The sequence below is a fragment of the Anguilla anguilla genome, chromosome 2, assembly GCF_013347855.1.
Source record: "Anguilla anguilla isolate fAngAng1 chromosome 2, fAngAng1.pri, whole genome shotgun sequence".
In the NCBI taxonomy this organism is placed as follows: domain Eukaryota; kingdom Metazoa; phylum Chordata; class Actinopteri; order Anguilliformes; family Anguillidae; genus Anguilla; species Anguilla anguilla.
The window spans coordinates 6,686,829-6,705,228 of NC_049202.1; the positions used below are offsets into that span (position 1 = coordinate 6,686,829).

At 50.1% G+C, this 18,400-nt stretch overlaps 1 protein-coding gene across 4 annotated transcripts in view; it reads left to right on the forward strand.

The window, feature by feature from the left end:
* Positions 1-2,474: 2,474 nt before the first annotated feature.
* Positions 2,475-18,400, forward strand: part of jag1a (jagged canonical Notch ligand 1a) — a 35,919-nt gene continuing 19,993 nt past the window's right edge. For all 4 annotated transcript variants that reach the window (XM_035407289.1, XM_035407287.1, XM_035407290.1 and 1 more), the window contains exons 1-5: positions 2,475-2,822; positions 3,411-3,716; positions 13,182-13,239; positions 16,628-16,885; positions 17,837-17,897. In XM_035407289.1, the coding sequence (XP_035263180.1) occupies positions 2,751-2,822; positions 3,411-3,716; positions 13,182-13,239; positions 16,628-16,885; positions 17,837-17,897 (755 nt within the window). In that variant the 5' untranslated portion in view covers positions 2,475-2,750. The remainder of the gene's footprint in view (positions 2,823-3,410; positions 3,717-13,181; positions 13,240-16,627; positions 16,886-17,836; positions 17,898-18,400) is intronic.

The window sequence follows — 18,400 nt, forward strand, 5'->3', positions numbered from 1 at the left end:
CTGCTTTGAGCAAAGACAGGATATGAAAGACCTGCCATTCTGACAGAATGTCCTATTAAATTGCTTTTGTTTAACAGTGAAATGTACGTTTCAGCACCAGCTGAAGGGGGGGGGGGGGGGGGGGGGGGGACAACCTCTCAGACTCCCCCAGCCCCCAGCCCCACCAGCCCCCCCATCTGTGCACATTCCCCAGAATTCCTCTCAGGGGCTGAAGCTTTGAACTGCTAAATACCTCCACAGCAATCCTGGCACAGCAAAGGACCATGTTTCTCTCTCAGAAACTTGCCACAGGGGTTGTGTAGTATTTCCCACGCTCATCGATAAGAAGCTAATCACATTTATGGGAGAGGGAAAGTACTCGCACCAGTGCCTCTGGTTCAAGATAGTAACTCTTAATCAGTGGGTAGAAAGAATTTGTGAAATGCTGAACTACAGAATTGTATGGCCGTGATATATTTTATGACTTGCAATTGTCTCGGTCCTGTAAGCTATAGCCTCCAAAAATAACAGGTCTTGTCTTACTCTTAACCTACTTGAGGAGAGATGAAGGCTGGGGTATATTGTACTTTATACCCACTGCTGGTCCCATTGTGTCTTCTTCAGCGTAGGCAAAATTCACTCCTATGCAGTCTTTTTTTTTGGGGGGGGGGTTCTGGTACAGAAATAATCCTTTTTCTTCACGTGAATCTTGATGATGGAACCCTACGAGCGCTCCCCATTTAGCCAACCTGTGACTGTCCCGTGCCGTTGCGGTCGCGCGCTGCTCTTTTCTGTGCCTTGCTTTGATCAGTGGGGCCTAGTAGCCAACATGCGGCTCCATCTCCGTAAATGGGCCTGGATAGAGTAACTGCCTTTTCAAGATTGTTTTTTTTTTTTTTTAATAAGCACCTACTGTCATGGAGATTATCGTATTGAGCGATGCCACAATCCTTCCAAAACGACGGGCGCACGAGGCAGCCGTCTTTTCTATAACGTCATTGACTTGCTCTATACAAATACGGGGGCCCATTTCACCTCATTAAACCTCCTTCTGTCATTAAAAGCGAGTTTTTGAACAATTATTGCTGCAACATTATCAAACGCCTTTGGTTCCCTTTCAAAAGCTGATATCTATTCACCGAGTTCTTTTGGAGGAGCGCAGCTGCCCTAATTTGAGAATAAAGACGGCCCCCTCCCTTGTCCTCCAGAGTCTCTATTTCATAATAGGACTACCCCCTTCTTCGATTCTTTTCAAACTCACATTAGGGACGAAGAATGACCCTTGAAAGAGTTCCACCGAGATAGACGGACCTTAAGCTTCCAGCCCTTCTGTCGCTTTTCAGTCGCAATTTGTTGCATTGATTTAACGCTCATCACTCAGTAGGGTATTTCTTGGGGCAGATTCGGGAGAGAGAGATGGGCTTTTTTTTGTTTTTTTTGTTGCAAACTTCACAATGTCATTCTGTACCTGGGCCAAACAAGTCAGAAACGATTCTGGCACGTGTTACCAACAAATATTTTAGATATATCGTGTTTTGTTTTGAATTTTAAATTTGACTGATTGGTGGAAGGTAAAGGAACAAAGGAAGGAAAACACAACTTCCTCGTCAAATGAAAGATAACAGAGATTAGCCCCTTCCGTTATGCTGATTTTATGATGTCCAAGCCAATGGCAGTGTTTTTAAAAGAACGCCTAAAAGGAAAATCAGTCAAATAGGGGGCTCATTTATGAGAATATATAGAAAGATTGGCATTCTATGTGAGAGTGTCCGATCACTGTGGATTTTCTTACTCTGAATCGCTAACGGTAGATACATTTAAAAAAACGCACAAATGTGATGTGGGGGGTGGTCTTACACAAGACTTCTTTGGAAACAGACTCCATATTTCGATAAATTAGCTCTGATTTGGCCTCTCACATATATGGCAATACACGTTTGGAAATTTGGAAAGAAAACTTTGTTGTGTCAACTTTTATTTCACTGTAGATGTCCGTACGGTACAAATAGATAACATTAATTACTGCATTGATGTAATAAGCACGTAAACAAGGAAACTGATAAAGATGCAATCTGCCTCGTTTTCACCATTGCATGACAAGTCATCTATTCGAATCACGCGCGTGGCGCTTTTTAGTGTCAATTGATAAACCTCTATGAAACGTTCCCATACAGTCTATTAGGGTATTCGTGGGCCACAATAATGATTTTTGGGGACGTAACCCCTTTGGGATTCAAGTTTATCGTTGCGCATGCTATAATTCCTTTCAGAAGTTTCTCAGCTGATCTCTGAATCTACCCTTTGGTGAGAGAGGAGGCGATCTCTAATCTATTCGTACAATGTCTTATCTTGCTGCTTATCTCCATTACGAACCCGTTCCCTGTGCAAGACAAGGGAACTGAAGGAAAGGGTGGGGTTTATATCGGGCGACCTCCCCAACTCTTGAATATTAAAGAGACGCATGCGTTGGCTCCCACCCCCTCCTCCCTGAACTTGCTGCATAGAACAGTCAGTCACTCGCAGACGGTGTTTCTTAGCTCGTGGGTATTGTACTGCTACCGAGTCGAAAAGAAAGAATAAGAACAATAACAATAATAGCTGTGGAAGAATAGGGCACTAAAAGGAGGCAGGCTGTTTTGCATTTGAAATCTGTACTCTTTTGAAAAAGTGTTGTTCTCCACTCGTGCATGTTCAAATCGGAGGAGTATATCAGAGCCGTGAGTCGGCCAGACTTTTAGTTTCTACGCGAGCGGCAATACCAGAGAGGAGGCATGATTTTGAGACGGAGTTCAATCTTTGCTGGTTTTCTCTTACTTGCAATTTCACTATGCTTGCGAATCAAGGTATGTGGAATGCTGTTCTTTCTACGAGACGACTTGCTGGTTGTTTATAAACGTCTTCATTTATATTTAGTAAATTCATGTAAAAAAATTGGAACGCAAATCCCCTGTAGGCTACATGGCGCTTGAATTAATTTGTACTGTCATCTGGTTTCCCCTTTTCCTTCTATTTGCTGGGCTGGTCAACATTTAATTTTTTAACGGCGTGCAGCTTGTTCGCTAGCAAGTAAGCAAGCTAGCCAGCGACAGCTAACATTAATTTTACAACTCGGACCTTAGCTTGCTAGTGCGTTTTTTATTTGTAAAAGTTGCTTGTTCGCTGGTTACCGACTTATCCAATTTGTTTGCTGTCTGTGAACTGTTCATTTCGAACGAAAACATCGATGTCCCTACCATCGACTACTAAGCATGCCTCAGTCGCTAAGTTAGATCAATGCTAGCTAACGTTATAAATCTGTTCTCTGTGCAGCGAAGAAGCACCGTTCATTTACCATCAGCCAACAGCCTTGCTTGGGGTTGATTTGTGCTTGACATTTAAAAACTATGTGGCAAAGTTGTTTTGACTGAATTGTGCTTTTCTTTTTTTAACAGGTGTCTGTTGCATCGGGGCACTTCGAGCTACAGATCGTTTCGATGCAGAATGTGAACGGCGAATTGCAGAACGGATTGTGTTGCGACGGATCTCGGAATGGAGCTGATGGAAAATGCACGCGGGACGAATGCGATACTTATTTCAAAGTGTGCCTGAAGGAATACCAGTCCAGGGTTTCTGCAGCGGGGCCTTGCAGCTTCGGCACTGGAACTACACCCGTCGTCGGAGGGAATACATTTTCTTTGAAGAACACCGTGAGAACCGAAAGATCCAGGATTGTTTTGCCTTTCAGCTTTGCGTGGCCGGTGAGTGCGAGTCGTAGCTAGTTATCCCACCCGCGTTATTAGCTACCTTTTCTGCAAGGGGATGACCAGAATAACGGAATGCGAGTAAACGCGAATTATTAAGCGTAATGGTGTCCACTTCAGTTTGGCACAAATATTGTCTCTTTCTTGATCGTTACATTAGCCCACGTGGGATCAGTTGGACTAGTTTGAAGAAACCACTGTTACTAGTTAGGCAGTATAAATTAAATCTTGACGGACCATTTGAACTGGGATGACAAATAATTTGCTTCAGTTTGCTATTAATCGAATTAGGCAACTGTTAGTTATCTGGCTGCATAATAGACCTGCCAAGCACGGAGGGCGTTATAGCTTGGTGGCTAGCTGCTTCTCACACTGAGTGACAGCAGTAGCTCCGGCAATCGGACTGTAGCTATCAGACAACGTAAAGATATAGTAGCTACGATTGCTTGGCTAGATTCAAGTCGATAAGAGCTCTAGTCGCTAGCTGTATAACGATAGTTAGCAGGATGCCAAAATGCATTTGTGCATTTCCACATGCCAGTTCTCACTGGGCGACGCCAGTACCTAATTAATATTAATTAGTATAAATTAATATTAATTCACACGATACGTTGCTAAATGTTTTAGCTCCTGCGACCTTCTCTCTGTTGTTCACAAGTCACTTTATTCTAGATTTTTAAGCATCTTGATCATTACAAAAAATATTTGAATTAAACTTAGTAAGTAAGCTTGTTCCAGATCCTTTAAATTCTCGGATACTAACCTGCATTTTTTACTTTATAATTTCTAGTTTCTTTGCGAGGTCTGAATGGTTCTAAGTAACGTTAAATGAACGTTTGCTTGGTAACATTAAATTCGAAGTAGTTGTTTCTCATCGAACGTTAAAAATGGATTCGAGTCTATTTTAATTACATATCAGCTCTAATGAACTTAAAATCTAAACTAATTTAATGGCCATCTATCATTAACCTGGTAAATGTTTGACAAATGTTATCGATAGGCTAAATCTTTTATCTTACACAGATCATAGGCTACACTAAATGTCTTAACTAGTGAAAAGAAAATGATTAGATTTCCTCCACTAAAGTCCCAACGGTAAGTCGTGATGTTAAATAAAATCGTTTATGGAATTTCTATTGCCTGCACCCAAGGCTGCCTATCTAAACCAAGGAAGCGGGGCTCGGAGATGTTTGTTTTCTTAACCTTAGAAAATAATATACCTGGTTACCTATCGGGGAAAACAATGGCGAATGGTGTTTCCAGAGCAATAAAATAACACCTGTGCTGCTATCTATTCGGCGCATTTAACATACAATGCCTAAAGGAAGCACCGATTTCATTCAGAATTTATGCAAAACGGAACTCAGTTACAACCGAGAGACTTCGCTCTGTCCTCTTTTAACCCGAAGGGAGATAGCTTGCTTTTCATCTGTACCACAAGCATGACTTAAAATACACCATCAAATTTGCCATAAATCTTAACTTCAGTGCGTCAGACCTTTGAATGCAACGCTCAACGGCGACGTATCCTCCTCTCTCTGCGTTCTGCTGAAATGCAGTCGAGCGCGTCTTTTCCAAGCCACACGGGCACCATTCAGGACTGTGCTTGCTGGAAGAGAATGGTTTTTGATACTGTAGTCTTTGGTGCGGTAGTTTAGATAAAAACGGAAGCCTTTTTTATGGATCTTATTCTTATTTTTTGAATGGAAGATGGAATAAAGTGACGAGGGAACGCATTTATTTATTTATTTATTTATTTATTATTGTGGAGTTCAATAAAGCAGCCATTCCCTGGATAAATTAATTTGCTTTTACAGCCCCGGAGGGGATTAGCCGTTGAAAAGCAGCATTCTTGGCAATCGGATCATATTGTTATGAGGGTCGGTTTCCTTGGTAACCAGTTCTTAAATATATTCCCCCCCCCCCCCCCTCCATTCTCTAGACTGGCTCCCAATATTCCAATGAAAAGACTTAATTAGACATTGTCATCTTGCATACTTCCTTTTCCATCAGATTTCTACCTAGCAATGTGAGCCGTGGGCCTCCGGTCGACTTGTGCCAGCCTAATAAAGACTGAAAGGACAAATAATTATTTTCCCAAGGGAAATACATGCCTATTTATTTATTTATTTATTTATTTATTTATTTATTTATTTATTTATTTATTTATTTATTTATCTAAATTTTTATTGCTTGACCAGAAATCCGTTTTATTCCCCCCCCCTCGCCTGTGATAGTTGTGGGCAGCAGTAAGTGGGAGAAATTTATTGGAAGTTTGAATGAGTTGCTAGGTTACGCGCTCGCACCGGATAAGAACTGGGCAGCCCAGAGGGACTGCACCTGCCACAGCCGGGCTTGCTGCGAGCCGGCCAAGTTTTCACTCCTCTTGGAACTCCTCTGCTTGTTTTCTTAGAAAGGATGAATGAGGATAGAATGGCTGAGTGGGGGTTTAAAAAAAAAAAGGGTGGGGGGGGGGGGGGGGGGGGGGGGAGGTGTGGATGAGGAGGAGGAGGGGGAGGTGTACTTACTGTGGGAGGCATTATCCCTCATAGAGAGAAATCCATGAATTCGGCAGCATCGAGGAGGAATCTGGGAGGGCAAAAGGGGTGTAGGGCTAAATGTCGGGGTGAATTATTGTTATTTTTTTTTGTATTTTACAGCTGAGTTTGTTTGCTTTCCTGTCATCTGTGAGTGCTTCTACTCTGCACATGCCAAGTTTAGTTTAGGTTATTTTAGTGTCCGATCTTGGGGAGCTGACCCTCTAGATATTTGAGGTATTCTGACTTATTTTTTTATGGGATATGAATATTTGGAACAATTCGCCCATCAGAAGTTTGGGGAAATGTTTATTTGCTTTGTTTTGGGCTAGCGGTCTGAAAGAATCCCCTGTGGACTTGTTATGGCGCTTTAATAATTGGTGTTAACCATACACGCTTGTGTCGCCTAGCAGAGATGGTCCAATTTACAGCCTTTGGGTAAAAACACATTTCTGCACCGTACGCCATCATATGTTTACTATTAAAAAAAAAAGAAAGTCATTGATTGGAGGTTCCCCTTGCCCCGCCCCCTCATGCGTGTGCACATACCTGTCACTTGGCAACACGTGGGTTTGTTTTGAGTCTTCACCCTGGTGTGCGAGTTATAATACGTCTTAGTTATCCGAGATTTCCGATAACACACCTCCCCCCCCCCCCCCCCGTTTGGACTGAGCTGCCATTTTTTAAAAAGCCACGCAGTATTTGCCAGATAGTTATGAAATGTCCACAGTTTAATTTTATTGCCGGAGCCAAATAAATCGCATCATTAGCTTCGCATCCCCCAAGAGCTGGCTTACAGCGGGCACTGAAGTTAATGTGCTACAAAAATATATTGACTCATCACACGTTAGCTGTAATGTGTTTCGAATCGCAAGCCAACTGTGATCTTCAGTTAAATTCAGTTTTTTATTTATTTATTTTTTTTAGCAAAAAACGTGCTTTTTGATAATTGGCAGTGTGAATTTCTGACTTGTCTAATGTAAACAAATGTCCTCCGTTCTCCCAGAAGTCGTAATGAACTCCAAACAAGGAGGCAGTGAAAGTTGTCTGTTGTAAGCTGGTGTCCTCTGAACTATGGCTGAGCTGGGGAAGAAAAAAAAATACTGTCCCGTTCGTATTGTTTGAGGGAACAAAGTCTCCCGCAGAAATTGATTGGTTGTTGTGGACAGACAGCGGAGCAGAAGGCGGGGCGCGGTTGATATCGGTTCATAAAGTTTTTGAAGACACTTCTTTGGCTGACCCGAAGCAGCCAGCAGAAAGGTCTGTTGTTCTGGCCTGGCCATTGTGAACCTGGGTGTTGCGCTCCAGTGGGTGCGGGGCATTCCGTCTTTTAACCTTGCCGCCCATGGTAACACGGGCCGCACTTAATGAACCTATCAACGTGCTCTCGAAGCGGGCGAACGTAACCGAGTAGAAAGGCAGTCCCCCTTGTGCGTTAAGAGCAAGGGGGGGGGGGGGGGGGGCGTTAAAGGACACTTTTCTTTGGGAAGTTCTTCCTTCTCTGCAACGTGTCTCAAATCACATTGTTTTTTGTGCAAAAATGTAATACATTTTGCAATTGGATGGACTTCAGTTGGACTTCACTGCCCTCAATCAGCACATGCACACGCGCACACACACACACACACACACACACACACCCATCCACACACACACCTTTCCTTCTGTCCCTAAATTTCTCTCAGCCCGCACTTTTTTTTAGTTTTAGCAAGCATTACAGTCTGGCCTCCCAGCCAGAAGCAGACATGGCTGACAGTAAGGTAGAGCAGTGTAATGCCTGAATCGACTACAGCGAGGATTACGGCAGCTAATGGACCCAAACAGAAATGATGCTCGTACAGGACAGGCAGCTGGAAGCAGGGGCAGGCTGGCTCAGTACAGGCTGCTTCCCAGGCAAAACTGTGGCCCTGCTTCACATGATGGACCTTTTGTGGGCCACACGTTTGCCTAATGCTGGCCCTTCCCAAAAAGCGGCAGCCAGGCTGCCTAGTTGAGCATGGGCCCAGGCCCAGAGACCTTTAAGCTTCTCTTTCCTCCTCTGTCTTCCTCTTTCTTTCTCTTCTGCTATCTCTTTCTTTCTCTTCTCTCCTCTCTCTCTCAGTTAATCTTTAGTCTGATGGCCAATTCATTGTGCAGTCAAGTTAAAAATCACAAAACAATCAGTGACTAAAAGCTCTACCTCACTATTACTCTCTCTAACTCTCTCTCTCCCTCCCCCACTCACTCTTCCTCTCTCTCCCCCTCACTCGTACTCTTCCTCTCCCTCCCCCTCACTCTTAAGCTTTCTCTCTTTCCTGTTCTGTCTCTCTCTCCCCCTCTCTCTGTCTCTCTCTCTCTCTTTTCTTCTCGTTTGTTCTTCATCCTTTAGCGTTCAGGAGGAGACAGACGGCAGGGCTGCTGCGGGTGGGGCAGTTTTTCGGGGGGAGTAATGGAGTTGGAAGGCCAGGTGATTGGTCTGGTTGTGTGGCCCCGGGCAGCAGTGGGATTAATGACAGGTTGGCTCCCCGCTCTGCTCTCTGATGTGGCGTTTAGGCGTAAATCACTCTGCCGAGACTCCGGTGCTCCTTTCCCATGGTTTTGAGTTTGGGAAGCGGAGTTCGGGTAACTCCCCCCCCCCCCCCCCCCCCCCCCCCCCCCCCCCCAGCCCTGTCTGGAATAAGGCCCGGCGCGCGTGCGTCCTCGGGCAAAGCCAGACCTCGCTCTGGAAACGGTGTCTTTATCGCGCACTGATGCGTTTTAATCGGGGCTGCGTAGTCATTCACCGATTAGGTGTAAGGTGGGGGAGGACCTTCTTTTTTTTTTTAAAGAACTGTTTCTTTTTGGTTTCGGTGACTTTACGGTCGCTTGTTGCGCAGTTAGCTTTTTCAAACGCGAGAACGAGGAGGTGAAAAAAAAAGAAAAAGGGGATTTTCGAACACCGCATTGACAGATTTATGGAAACGCCTTTGGATGTATGGCAGTGCACATACCTCAAATCCTGCTGGATTTTTTTTTCCTATGACGAGGGATTACGACTTTGCTCGAAATGTCTCGAAGTGGGCCGTCCCGGCTGGGGATAAATAAAGACCCTTTATCGGGAGGGGTCTGTGCTTGCCCGCGGACTTCCTCTCCTGTTTTTTTGACAGAGGCGCTGTCTGTGAACAGGGCGTACCTCTCCTCCGTCAGCCCCGCAGAAGCGATTGTGAATCTGACAGGTGGGACGGTCGGTCGAGCGAGTTTTCGCGCACGGGGCGGGCTCATCCACTTCCTCCGATTGGGAGCCCCGGTTTGATTGACTGGCGATGGTCGGGTCGGGACGGGATGGGGCGGTGCGGAGCTGCCTTCCTGGTCCTCTGTTTACACTTTTTAATCGTGGGAAGGTGCGTCGACTGACTGTAATAATTCCGTCACAGCTGACAGGGTACAGCCTTGCTCTTTGCGAGTCCCACTGCATCAAGTAGACTTCCTGTGAGATCACAAACGGGTGATTAGAACGTTCTTAACTCCACATTCTAATGCTGATGTAGCAATCACTACCACTAATTGAAATCAGTGGAGTTCTAGAACACTGACTTAGAATTCTAAACCCTGCTTTCCAAAACCTGCTCTTCAAACGGTTAACAGTTTCGACAAAACAGTTTTGAGGTGATTGGACGCGGTAGGGGACGGGACCTTGAATTTAGGAGCGTGTGCTGCTCCTAAATTCAAGACTTTCCAGGAAAAGACATGTTTATGTACTGGTCGTTGCAGACTCTCTGGCCAACTTCCTTTAGCGTGGGGGAGAAAAACAACCAAATATAAATATTCGTGACTGCACACTGTCCCCAATATGTAGGCGTCGGGCCGCTTTTATCTGGGTTCTGCGTATTGAATTTGCGCACGGGGCGGGGGGGTGGAGGGCGGGCGGGGGTTCAGAGGGGGGCGAGGGTCAATTCGAAGCATGAGAAAGGTAAACCTCCGGCGGCCTGCGTTGTTTTCCGAAGCGATAACCAGATTGTGAATTGCCAGCGTGAGATTAACCGGGGGAAAGGTTTCCAGGCCTTGTTATGTTGCACGAGTTTCAGCCCTGGCTGCTAACCGCTAGTGTGTGGAATGGGTTCTCTTTTTTTAAATTTTATTAAAATATATATCACTGAATGGTGGGATTTCTCCCAGAACGCATTGCAGCGAGGATCTGTAAGCAGGCTAATTCTTCTGAAAGGCGTGTGGTGCGTTTCCTAACCTGTCGACTTGGAGGCACCTTTACCAGCAGGTACGCTAGTCTGCAGGTTAAGACCTGCAGGTGCTCACTCTCCTTTCATCCCCCCCCCCCCCCCCCCCCCCCCCCCCTTCCTCCCGCCATTAGCGCCGTTAGCGGGCCGCAAGACTTAAAGGCCAGGCACCGATCCACCGGGTGAAGTAGATCACCGTGGCAACACGTCCTTGTTATGATGGAGGAGGCATGGCTCCAGCAAGGCTGAGGAGCCTTTGGGGTTTTATTTTATTTTTTTCGTCTTTTCTTTCTCACGGTGTTTATGGTTGTATCTCACCACACCGAAAAGGCCTAGCACCCCGGCCTACATCTCATCGGGTCCCGGGGCGGTGGCGGTCCTGCGCGGTTTCGGGTTACCGGTGGTCCGGAGACGAGTCGAGCGGCAAGCGGAGGAAGAGAGACCGTGGTCCTGTGCTCACTCGCCGGCTATGAATTCTGGGATAGGGCTGTTGATCCGGGAGGTCGGCTGTGGTGGAGCCGGTGGAGGGTGAGGTGTAGGTCGGGGCTCTACGGTGCTCCCAATTTAGGAGCATTTGAATGGAAAAATGATTTAGGTGCACGGTGAGGTGGAGAGTGGGGTAGGGGGTGGGCAGAGGGTGAGGTGGGGGTTGGAGGGTGAGGTAGGGGGTGGGCAGAGGGTGAGGTGGGGGGTGGAGGGTGAGGTAGGGGGTGGAGGGTGGGTGGAGGGTGAGGTAGGGGGTGGAGGGTGAGGTGGGGGGTGAGTTAGGAGGTGGGTGGAGGGTGAGGTGGGGGGTGGAGGGTGAGGTGGGGGTGGAGGTGTAGGTGGAGGTTGATGTGTAGGTGTATGTAGAGGCCTGCTGGCGGAGCGGGGTGCAGGTACGCTGCTCTGTTTGTTTAGGTGCAAAGGGGTAGAGCCGCGAGGTCGTGAACTCTGGGGAAGGGCTTGGCGGTGTGCCAGGCCAGAGCGACGGGGGGGGGGGGGGGGGGGGGGGGAGGACGGGGGGCACTCCCCCTCCACCCACTCCCCTCCATCTTTGTTATTTTGGGAGCACCTTTGAGCGGCACTGTTGAGATGGACGGACCGTGTGAAAGTGGCGAGTGGGTACCTCAGACACACACACACACACACACACACACACACACACACGTGCGCGCCTCCCCACACCCCCCCGAAAACACAGCGGCCTGCGTGTTTTTTTGCTAACCGCGGGTTCCTCTCCCCTCTTCGATTCGAGCGCTGAGGGAGCGGAACGGAGGAGGGGAGACGAGCGGAGAGTCAGGAATGCGGGAAGTTTTAAACGGTACCGGGGGGCTGCTCCCGTCTCCCGCTTTGATCCGTGTCTGCGGGGGGGCGATGGGGTTTGAGATTCGCGGGCGTGCTGTTTAAGTGCCCCAGGGGCATTAGCCTTGCGCTAGGAGAAGCCGCCGCGAGGGAGACTGCAGCTGAGTCTTCCTGCGTCACGTGACCTGAGCCGCAAGACGCTTCGCTAAAGCACGGTTGCTAATAGGCTGAGAACGTGACGCTGCGCGCTCCGATATTTTGTTATTTCTTTCTTTTTTTTTTGGTTATGTTTTCCTACATGCACGGCGAACTATAATTGCATCATCGCTAAGCAGCTTGTTTTGTTTTGGGTGGCTTCGTTGGATTCTCAGTTTTGGTTATTTTGTAAAAAGCCAGACGTGTCAATGAGGTAGTTATTTCTTATTTTTATTTTCTTTTTGTCTTGTCACGATAGCCTAAAATTGATGGAAAAACGACGTTTGCCTGTAAGTGAATCCGCAGGATGTGGTGAAATTGTAAAGGCTGAGGTATCCCTATCTCCACACACGTGTGTGTGTGTGTGCGTGTGTGTGGTTGGTTGCATTAATTAATTAATTTTTTAAAAACCGCATTCACGTAGAAGCCGCATGAAAACCCCTTTCGTGTGATGTGGAAGGCTGAACGCATAACGTGATTAAACGTAATTTGAGGTAGACCGACTTTGACGAGGCGGGAGGGGGGTGGGGGGGCTGGGCGGGCATAACCGACACAAAGGGGCGATTGAAATTCAAGATGGCCTCCCGTGGCAGCGGGAGGACGGGACGGGATCACGGGCCCGCCCGCCAGACGCTCGCCAGTGCGCCGGTTCTCCCCTCGACGGGCCGCTGAAACGCTTCGCCGCGGATAATCAGATTAAATCCGGAATGGCGGAATGGTTTTTTTTTTTCTCCCCCCCTCCTGTTGCTCTTCTGGCAGAAGAGGGGTCCCGCCCAGATGTGTTCCTCGTACCAGGTGCTCCCGTTAGCCGCGCCGGGGAGGGAATGGGTTTGCAGCCTTTTTTTTTGGGGGGGGGGGGCGATGTGCGGGCATGGATTCCCTCGCTCTTCTGAGGAAAAAGGGGAAAAAATGACCAGCGGTCTGCCAACAGCCTTTGGGTGATGGGATGTAAAAATGACTGTGATGATGTATTTATATGCATTCATATTAATGGTGTGTGTGTGTCTGTCTGTCTGTCTGTGTGTCTGTGTCTGTGTCTGTGTCTGTGTCTGTGTCTGTGTCTGTGTCTGTGTCTGTGTCTGTGTGTGTGTGTGTGTGTGTGTGTTTGTGTGTGTGTGTGTGTGTGTGTGTGTGTGTGTGTGTTTATGTGTGTGCGTGTGCGTGTGCGTGTGCGTGTGCGTGTGTGTGTGTGTTCTGCGCGTGTGTGTGTTTTCTGCGTTTGTTTGACATGCCTGTTTTCTCCTGTCCCTTTGCAGCGGTCCTACACTTTGATAGTGGAAGCTCTGGACTTGAACAACAGCACCAGCGGCGGCAGTAAGTGCTCCTCCCGCTCCTCTCTCTGTTTTTGTTTGTCAGTCGCAGGTCAGTTCGGTTTAGCGGACTTTCGCAATCACGAGAGGTTTTGGCCCGGGGCGCATTGGTCCTCCAAGAGGGCGGGGGGGATCGCGGGCGGGCGGGGGGGGGAGGGGGGAGGGGGTGGGAGGATAGAAATAAGAGCGTTCTGAGAGGGGCAGAGGAAGCCATTGGCTGTAGTGTGACAGAGTTGGCACCGCGCTTTTTCCGGGGCTGGGGGGTTGGGGGTTGGGGGGCTGGGGGGGCTGGGGGGGCTGGGGGGGGCTGGGGGGGCTGGGGGCTGGGGGTTGGGGGCCTGGGGGGGGCTGGGGGGTTGGGTGCTTCTGGGTCTCCTGACAGACTGGAAAGAATTATTAACGCCTGGAAGCACATCTGGGCAGGGCCAGAACAGACTGCGTGTGCGCGCGCACACACACACACACACACATGCACATACAGACACACACATGCACGCATGCACATTCACACACACACTCGTACTGTCGGCACACGCATACGGACACACACACACACACACACACATACAGACACACACATGCACGCACGCACATACACACTCGTACTCGCATGCACACACATACAGACATACACACGCAGATACACACACGTGCACGTGCACACTCAGACTGCACACTCACAGGCTTGTTCAGGTGCATACACCCTCTCTCTCTAACCGCAGCCATATTCTCTGAAACAGCATGTACACGCACACCCACACACACGCACACACGCAGTCTCGGACGCACAGGCTGGAATAATGGCCTCATCCACCTTGTTAAAGAGCACTCCGGACTGACAGCTGTGTGTGGCAGACCCAGGGAGAGAGAGAGAGAGGGAGAGAGAGAGAGTTGCGATGTTGTGGGGCGACAGGCTTATGAAAATGTTTTTATATGGTCGATGACCGACGACAGGTGCTGGCTGGGGGGTCACCAAATTGTACGGCCCTGAGTCATAAAACACACACACACACACACACACACACACACACACACACACAGACACACAGACACACACACACACACACAGAGCTAATGGCAGGAGAGAATGATCAGCACACACAGTGATAGTGGCCCTCAGAGGCATTAGTAAGGGTCAGAGAATCCGCGGCTCCTGATTGGTCAGCGGAACGAAAGGTGCCGTCGCGTCCCTGGCGGTCGTCCTCTCCTGTCCGGGCTCGGCCTGGCCTTCTTCACGCCGCGATAGAGCCGTCACCCGGCCCCCATTGAGAAAAGCCGGAGGTTTGCCCTTCTGGGGAGGGAGGGAGTCTGGGTGTGCGATGTGTATGTTTGGGGTGGGTGGGGGGGGGGGGGTAGGGGGGCATTATGAGGTCAGCGGGACCCTTAGTTTGCGCTCTGTATTTAGCGTTCCCCAGAGAGCCATTAGCCAGCGGGTGTGAAAGGCTCCAAGGCATGCCAGTCCCCTCTCATTGCCAATACCCACAATGCACTGGGGGGGGGGGAGCCGGGCGCAAGTTGCACTTTAGAGTCTTGGCATGTGCGGAGGGAGGAACATGCAGGTGATTGCAGCAGGTTTGAAGTTTTTATTCCCCCCCCCGCCTGACATCCTATCCCTCGCTTTTATATCTTTTATATCGAGAGCGATGAAGATAAGCGCGCCCGCCTTTGTCGGTCTGTAAAACATCGACCCGCTCGCTTTGAGGATGGGCAATAACCCGGGTTTATTAAACACTCGAAGGAGCCAAATTATGGCATGCTAACCTAATAAAAGCTGCATCGAACGCCTGGAGTGAAAACGCCTGAAGTGGAGCCTAATCCGACTGTCGGGTTCTGTTCAGCCCTCTTCCCCCCCCCCTTTTGGTTTTAATGCGTTTTCCTCCCGATCGATATCGTGTGTCGGGCCCGATCGATACGGGACGCACCTGGCGGGGGGGGGGGGGGGGTGACCAAGCGGAGCGCTCGGTAATTTGAGAAGCCTGCGGGGGGGTTTATCGCGTGCCTGCGAGAGCTCTCCCCTCCCCCCGTTCGTCCGCGCGGCCGTTCCCTTTTTCATATAAAATGTCTCGGTTTGTTCTCAGGTTCTCCCTGGCGGGACGGTTTTTTTTTCGTGCGCTCCGTGCCGCGTCTTCTTCGCCCCCCCCCCCCCCCATGCGGGCCCAAGCGGTTCGGGCAGCAGGTAGTAAGGGAGCGTGACTTCGCCCCGGCCGCACGCCGGACGCCTCCCAGCGAAATACCGCAGGACGGCTCGGGATTCCAGACCCGCCTGAAACATCGCTGCCCCCCCTCCGGCACCCCCCCCCCATCCACCCCCCAGTAATTTAACCTTTCTCCTTTTAAAAGGGTAGTAAATAAATCCAGCCCCTTTGCCCACTCACACACACACTCTCTCACACACACACACACACAGACGCACGCACACACTCACTATGGACTGTGTGCCCTGTTGGGGGTCAGAAATTGTGGTGGGGTGGTGGGGGGGCTTGGCAGGAATTCTGGGGGGAGGGGGCACGAGTCCTGCGTAGGAGGGACCGGGGGAGCCGCTCAATTTGCTCCGGAGTTTTCCGCGGCCGCTCGTGTGGAAAAGCTCGTTACGGGAGCCGCAGACCCACAAGGCCGTCTGTCTCTCCCCCGTTTCCACGGCGACATGAACGAGCGGTGACACCTCCGCTGTGGTTTGGGCTGCTGGACTGCAGAGGTGTGCGTGTGTGTGTAGCTGTTAGGCTGCAGAGGTGTGTGTTTGTGTGTGTGTGTGGCTGTTAGGCTGCAGAGGTGTGTGTTTGTGTGTGTGTGTGTGTGTGTGTGTGTGGCTGTTAGGCTGCAGAGGTGTGTGTGTGTGTGTGTGGCTGTTAGGCTGCAGAGGTGTGTGTGTGTGTGTGTGTATATGTGCGCGTGCCCATGTGTGTGTGTGTGTGCACGCGCTTGTGTCCGTGCCAAGGCTAAGGAGATTCACACTCGTGCAGGGCAGCGACCTCATGGAGGCGTGTCGGTCAGACACGGCACTGCGTCGACACGCTACCTCAGAGGGGTGTGGAATTTAGGGCTCAGGAAAGGGGCTTCCTTCGGCCACAGGTGTGCATGGAGTACGGAACCTAAAACCCGCTGGACTCGTCTGAGGGTGAGACGGGGCCTAGAACACACAACGTGAGACGGAGGGGTTTCTGAGTTCTGCTTCGGCTCCGGGTTCAGATCAGTTCAGCCAAGTTTTATGGTCTCCAGAGAGAGGTTTACATGCAGCAGTAAAAAAAAATGTGCAGTAAAAACATTTGACAACCGCACCAAACATAGACCCAACACGCCACAGGAACAGCGTTTGTGAGGACAGGGAAGTTCGAACACGAGTAAAGGAGTAAAAAATTGGTTAAAATGTTTTTGTCTGTGTCTGAACCCGCCAGGCTCCGCGGGGGAGGTGATCGAGAAGGCGCTGCACTCCGGGATGATCAACCCCAGCCCCCAGTGGCTGACCCTGAAGCACAACGGGGCGGTGGCCAAGTTCGACTACCAGATCCGCGTGACCTGCGACGAGCACTACTACGGCTTCGGCTGCAACAAGTTCTGTCGCCCGCGAGACGAGTTCTTCGGCCACTACACCTGCGACCACAACGGCAACAAGACCTGCCTGGAGGGCTGGGCCGGCCCCGACTGCAACACGGGTACGCGGGGAGGGAGGGAGAGATGGAGAGATGGAGAGATGGAGAGAGGGAGAGAGGGTGGGAGGGTGGGAGGGAGAGAGGGTGGGAGGGAGAGAGGGAGAGGGGGAGGGAGAGAACGTGCGTGTGCACGCACACGGTTATGTGTGAGGGAGAGAGAGGCGTGAACACAGACAGCTGCATTCCCACTGTGTGAATGTGTGTGTGTGTGTGTGTGTGTGTGTGTGTGTGTGAGAGAGGCGTATTCTCACTGCGTATGTGTGCATGCCCTCTGTCTGTGTGTGTGTGTGTGAGAGAGAGAGAGAGAGAGAGAGAGAGAGCCATGTGTGCGGTGTGTGTGTGTGTGCGTGTGTGCGTGTGGGGGTGTGTGTGTGTGGTGCGTGTGCGTGTTTGTGGGTTAAGGGCAGGTGAGCGTGTCAGGCCTTAGCTAATGACTCCATCGCCGTGGTGATGTGAATGTGGAAACGGCCGGGGCTGAAGCTAGCGCGGCGGCGGCGGTGTGTAATGACCCCCGACCCCCCGGCACACCACATGATGTCAGGGGTTTTGACAGCACCCATCCGGGGGTGAGCTTACTCCTTACCCCCCCCCCCCGACACCCCGGTTCTCAGGCCGGCTTACTTCCGCCCCCGTCGCCTCTGTGTGCTGCCGAGGGGGGGGGGCCCATTGTTGGAGGTTGAATTGGTGGATTTGGGGTCCCAGGGCACGGCCTCCCCCCCCCCACCCCGGTCGGTCTCCAGCGGGACGGTGGCAGTGCTCAGATAAATCTTGTATTTTGTAGGATTACTGCTCCCGGTTTGGGATTAGAACATTCCCACGAGTGTGAGTGCGTGGGTCCGGGGGGAGGGGACGGGGCCATCGTGCTGACTCTTGTGTTGTTCTCTCTCCCTCTCTTCCCCCCCTCTCTCTCTCTCTCTCTCCCTCTCCCTCGTTCTCTCTCTCTCTCCTCTCCAGCTATCTGTCGGCAGGGCTGCAGCGCGGAGCACGGGATCTGCAAACAGCCCGGAGAGTGCAAGTAAACAGCTTTCCCTGCCTTTTAATGATTAACCACGTCTTATTAAAAACTAAAACCTTTTAAACTGTTGTTGTTGTGCAGGGCTTTTTAAACGGTCCCTTGTAGGGGTACATTTTTTGGTGGAGTCAATTTTTTTTTGTTTTTTTTTCATGTGGTCCCCCCCCACCACCTAGGATTTGTCTAGTATGGCACCTTATCCCCCCCCCCCAGTGAATGGGTAAAATGAGATTATTAACCTGGGTGCCCAAAATGCTGAGAGTTTAACAGTTGGAGCAGAGTCCGGTCAGAAAACACTGAACTTTTATTTTGTATTTTTTGCTCCACCCCTCCTTCTGCCACTGCTTTGATGTTGCTCCCCTTTCTCTTCTGGCCAAGAAACAATGAAAACCAGAACCCCTGACATCTCTCTTACCCCCCCTCCCCGCTCCCGTCCACCCAGTCCTCCACCTTCGAGCAGTTTGGAAATTAGCATGCCACAGTTTGTCGAGCACCACTGCCAACAC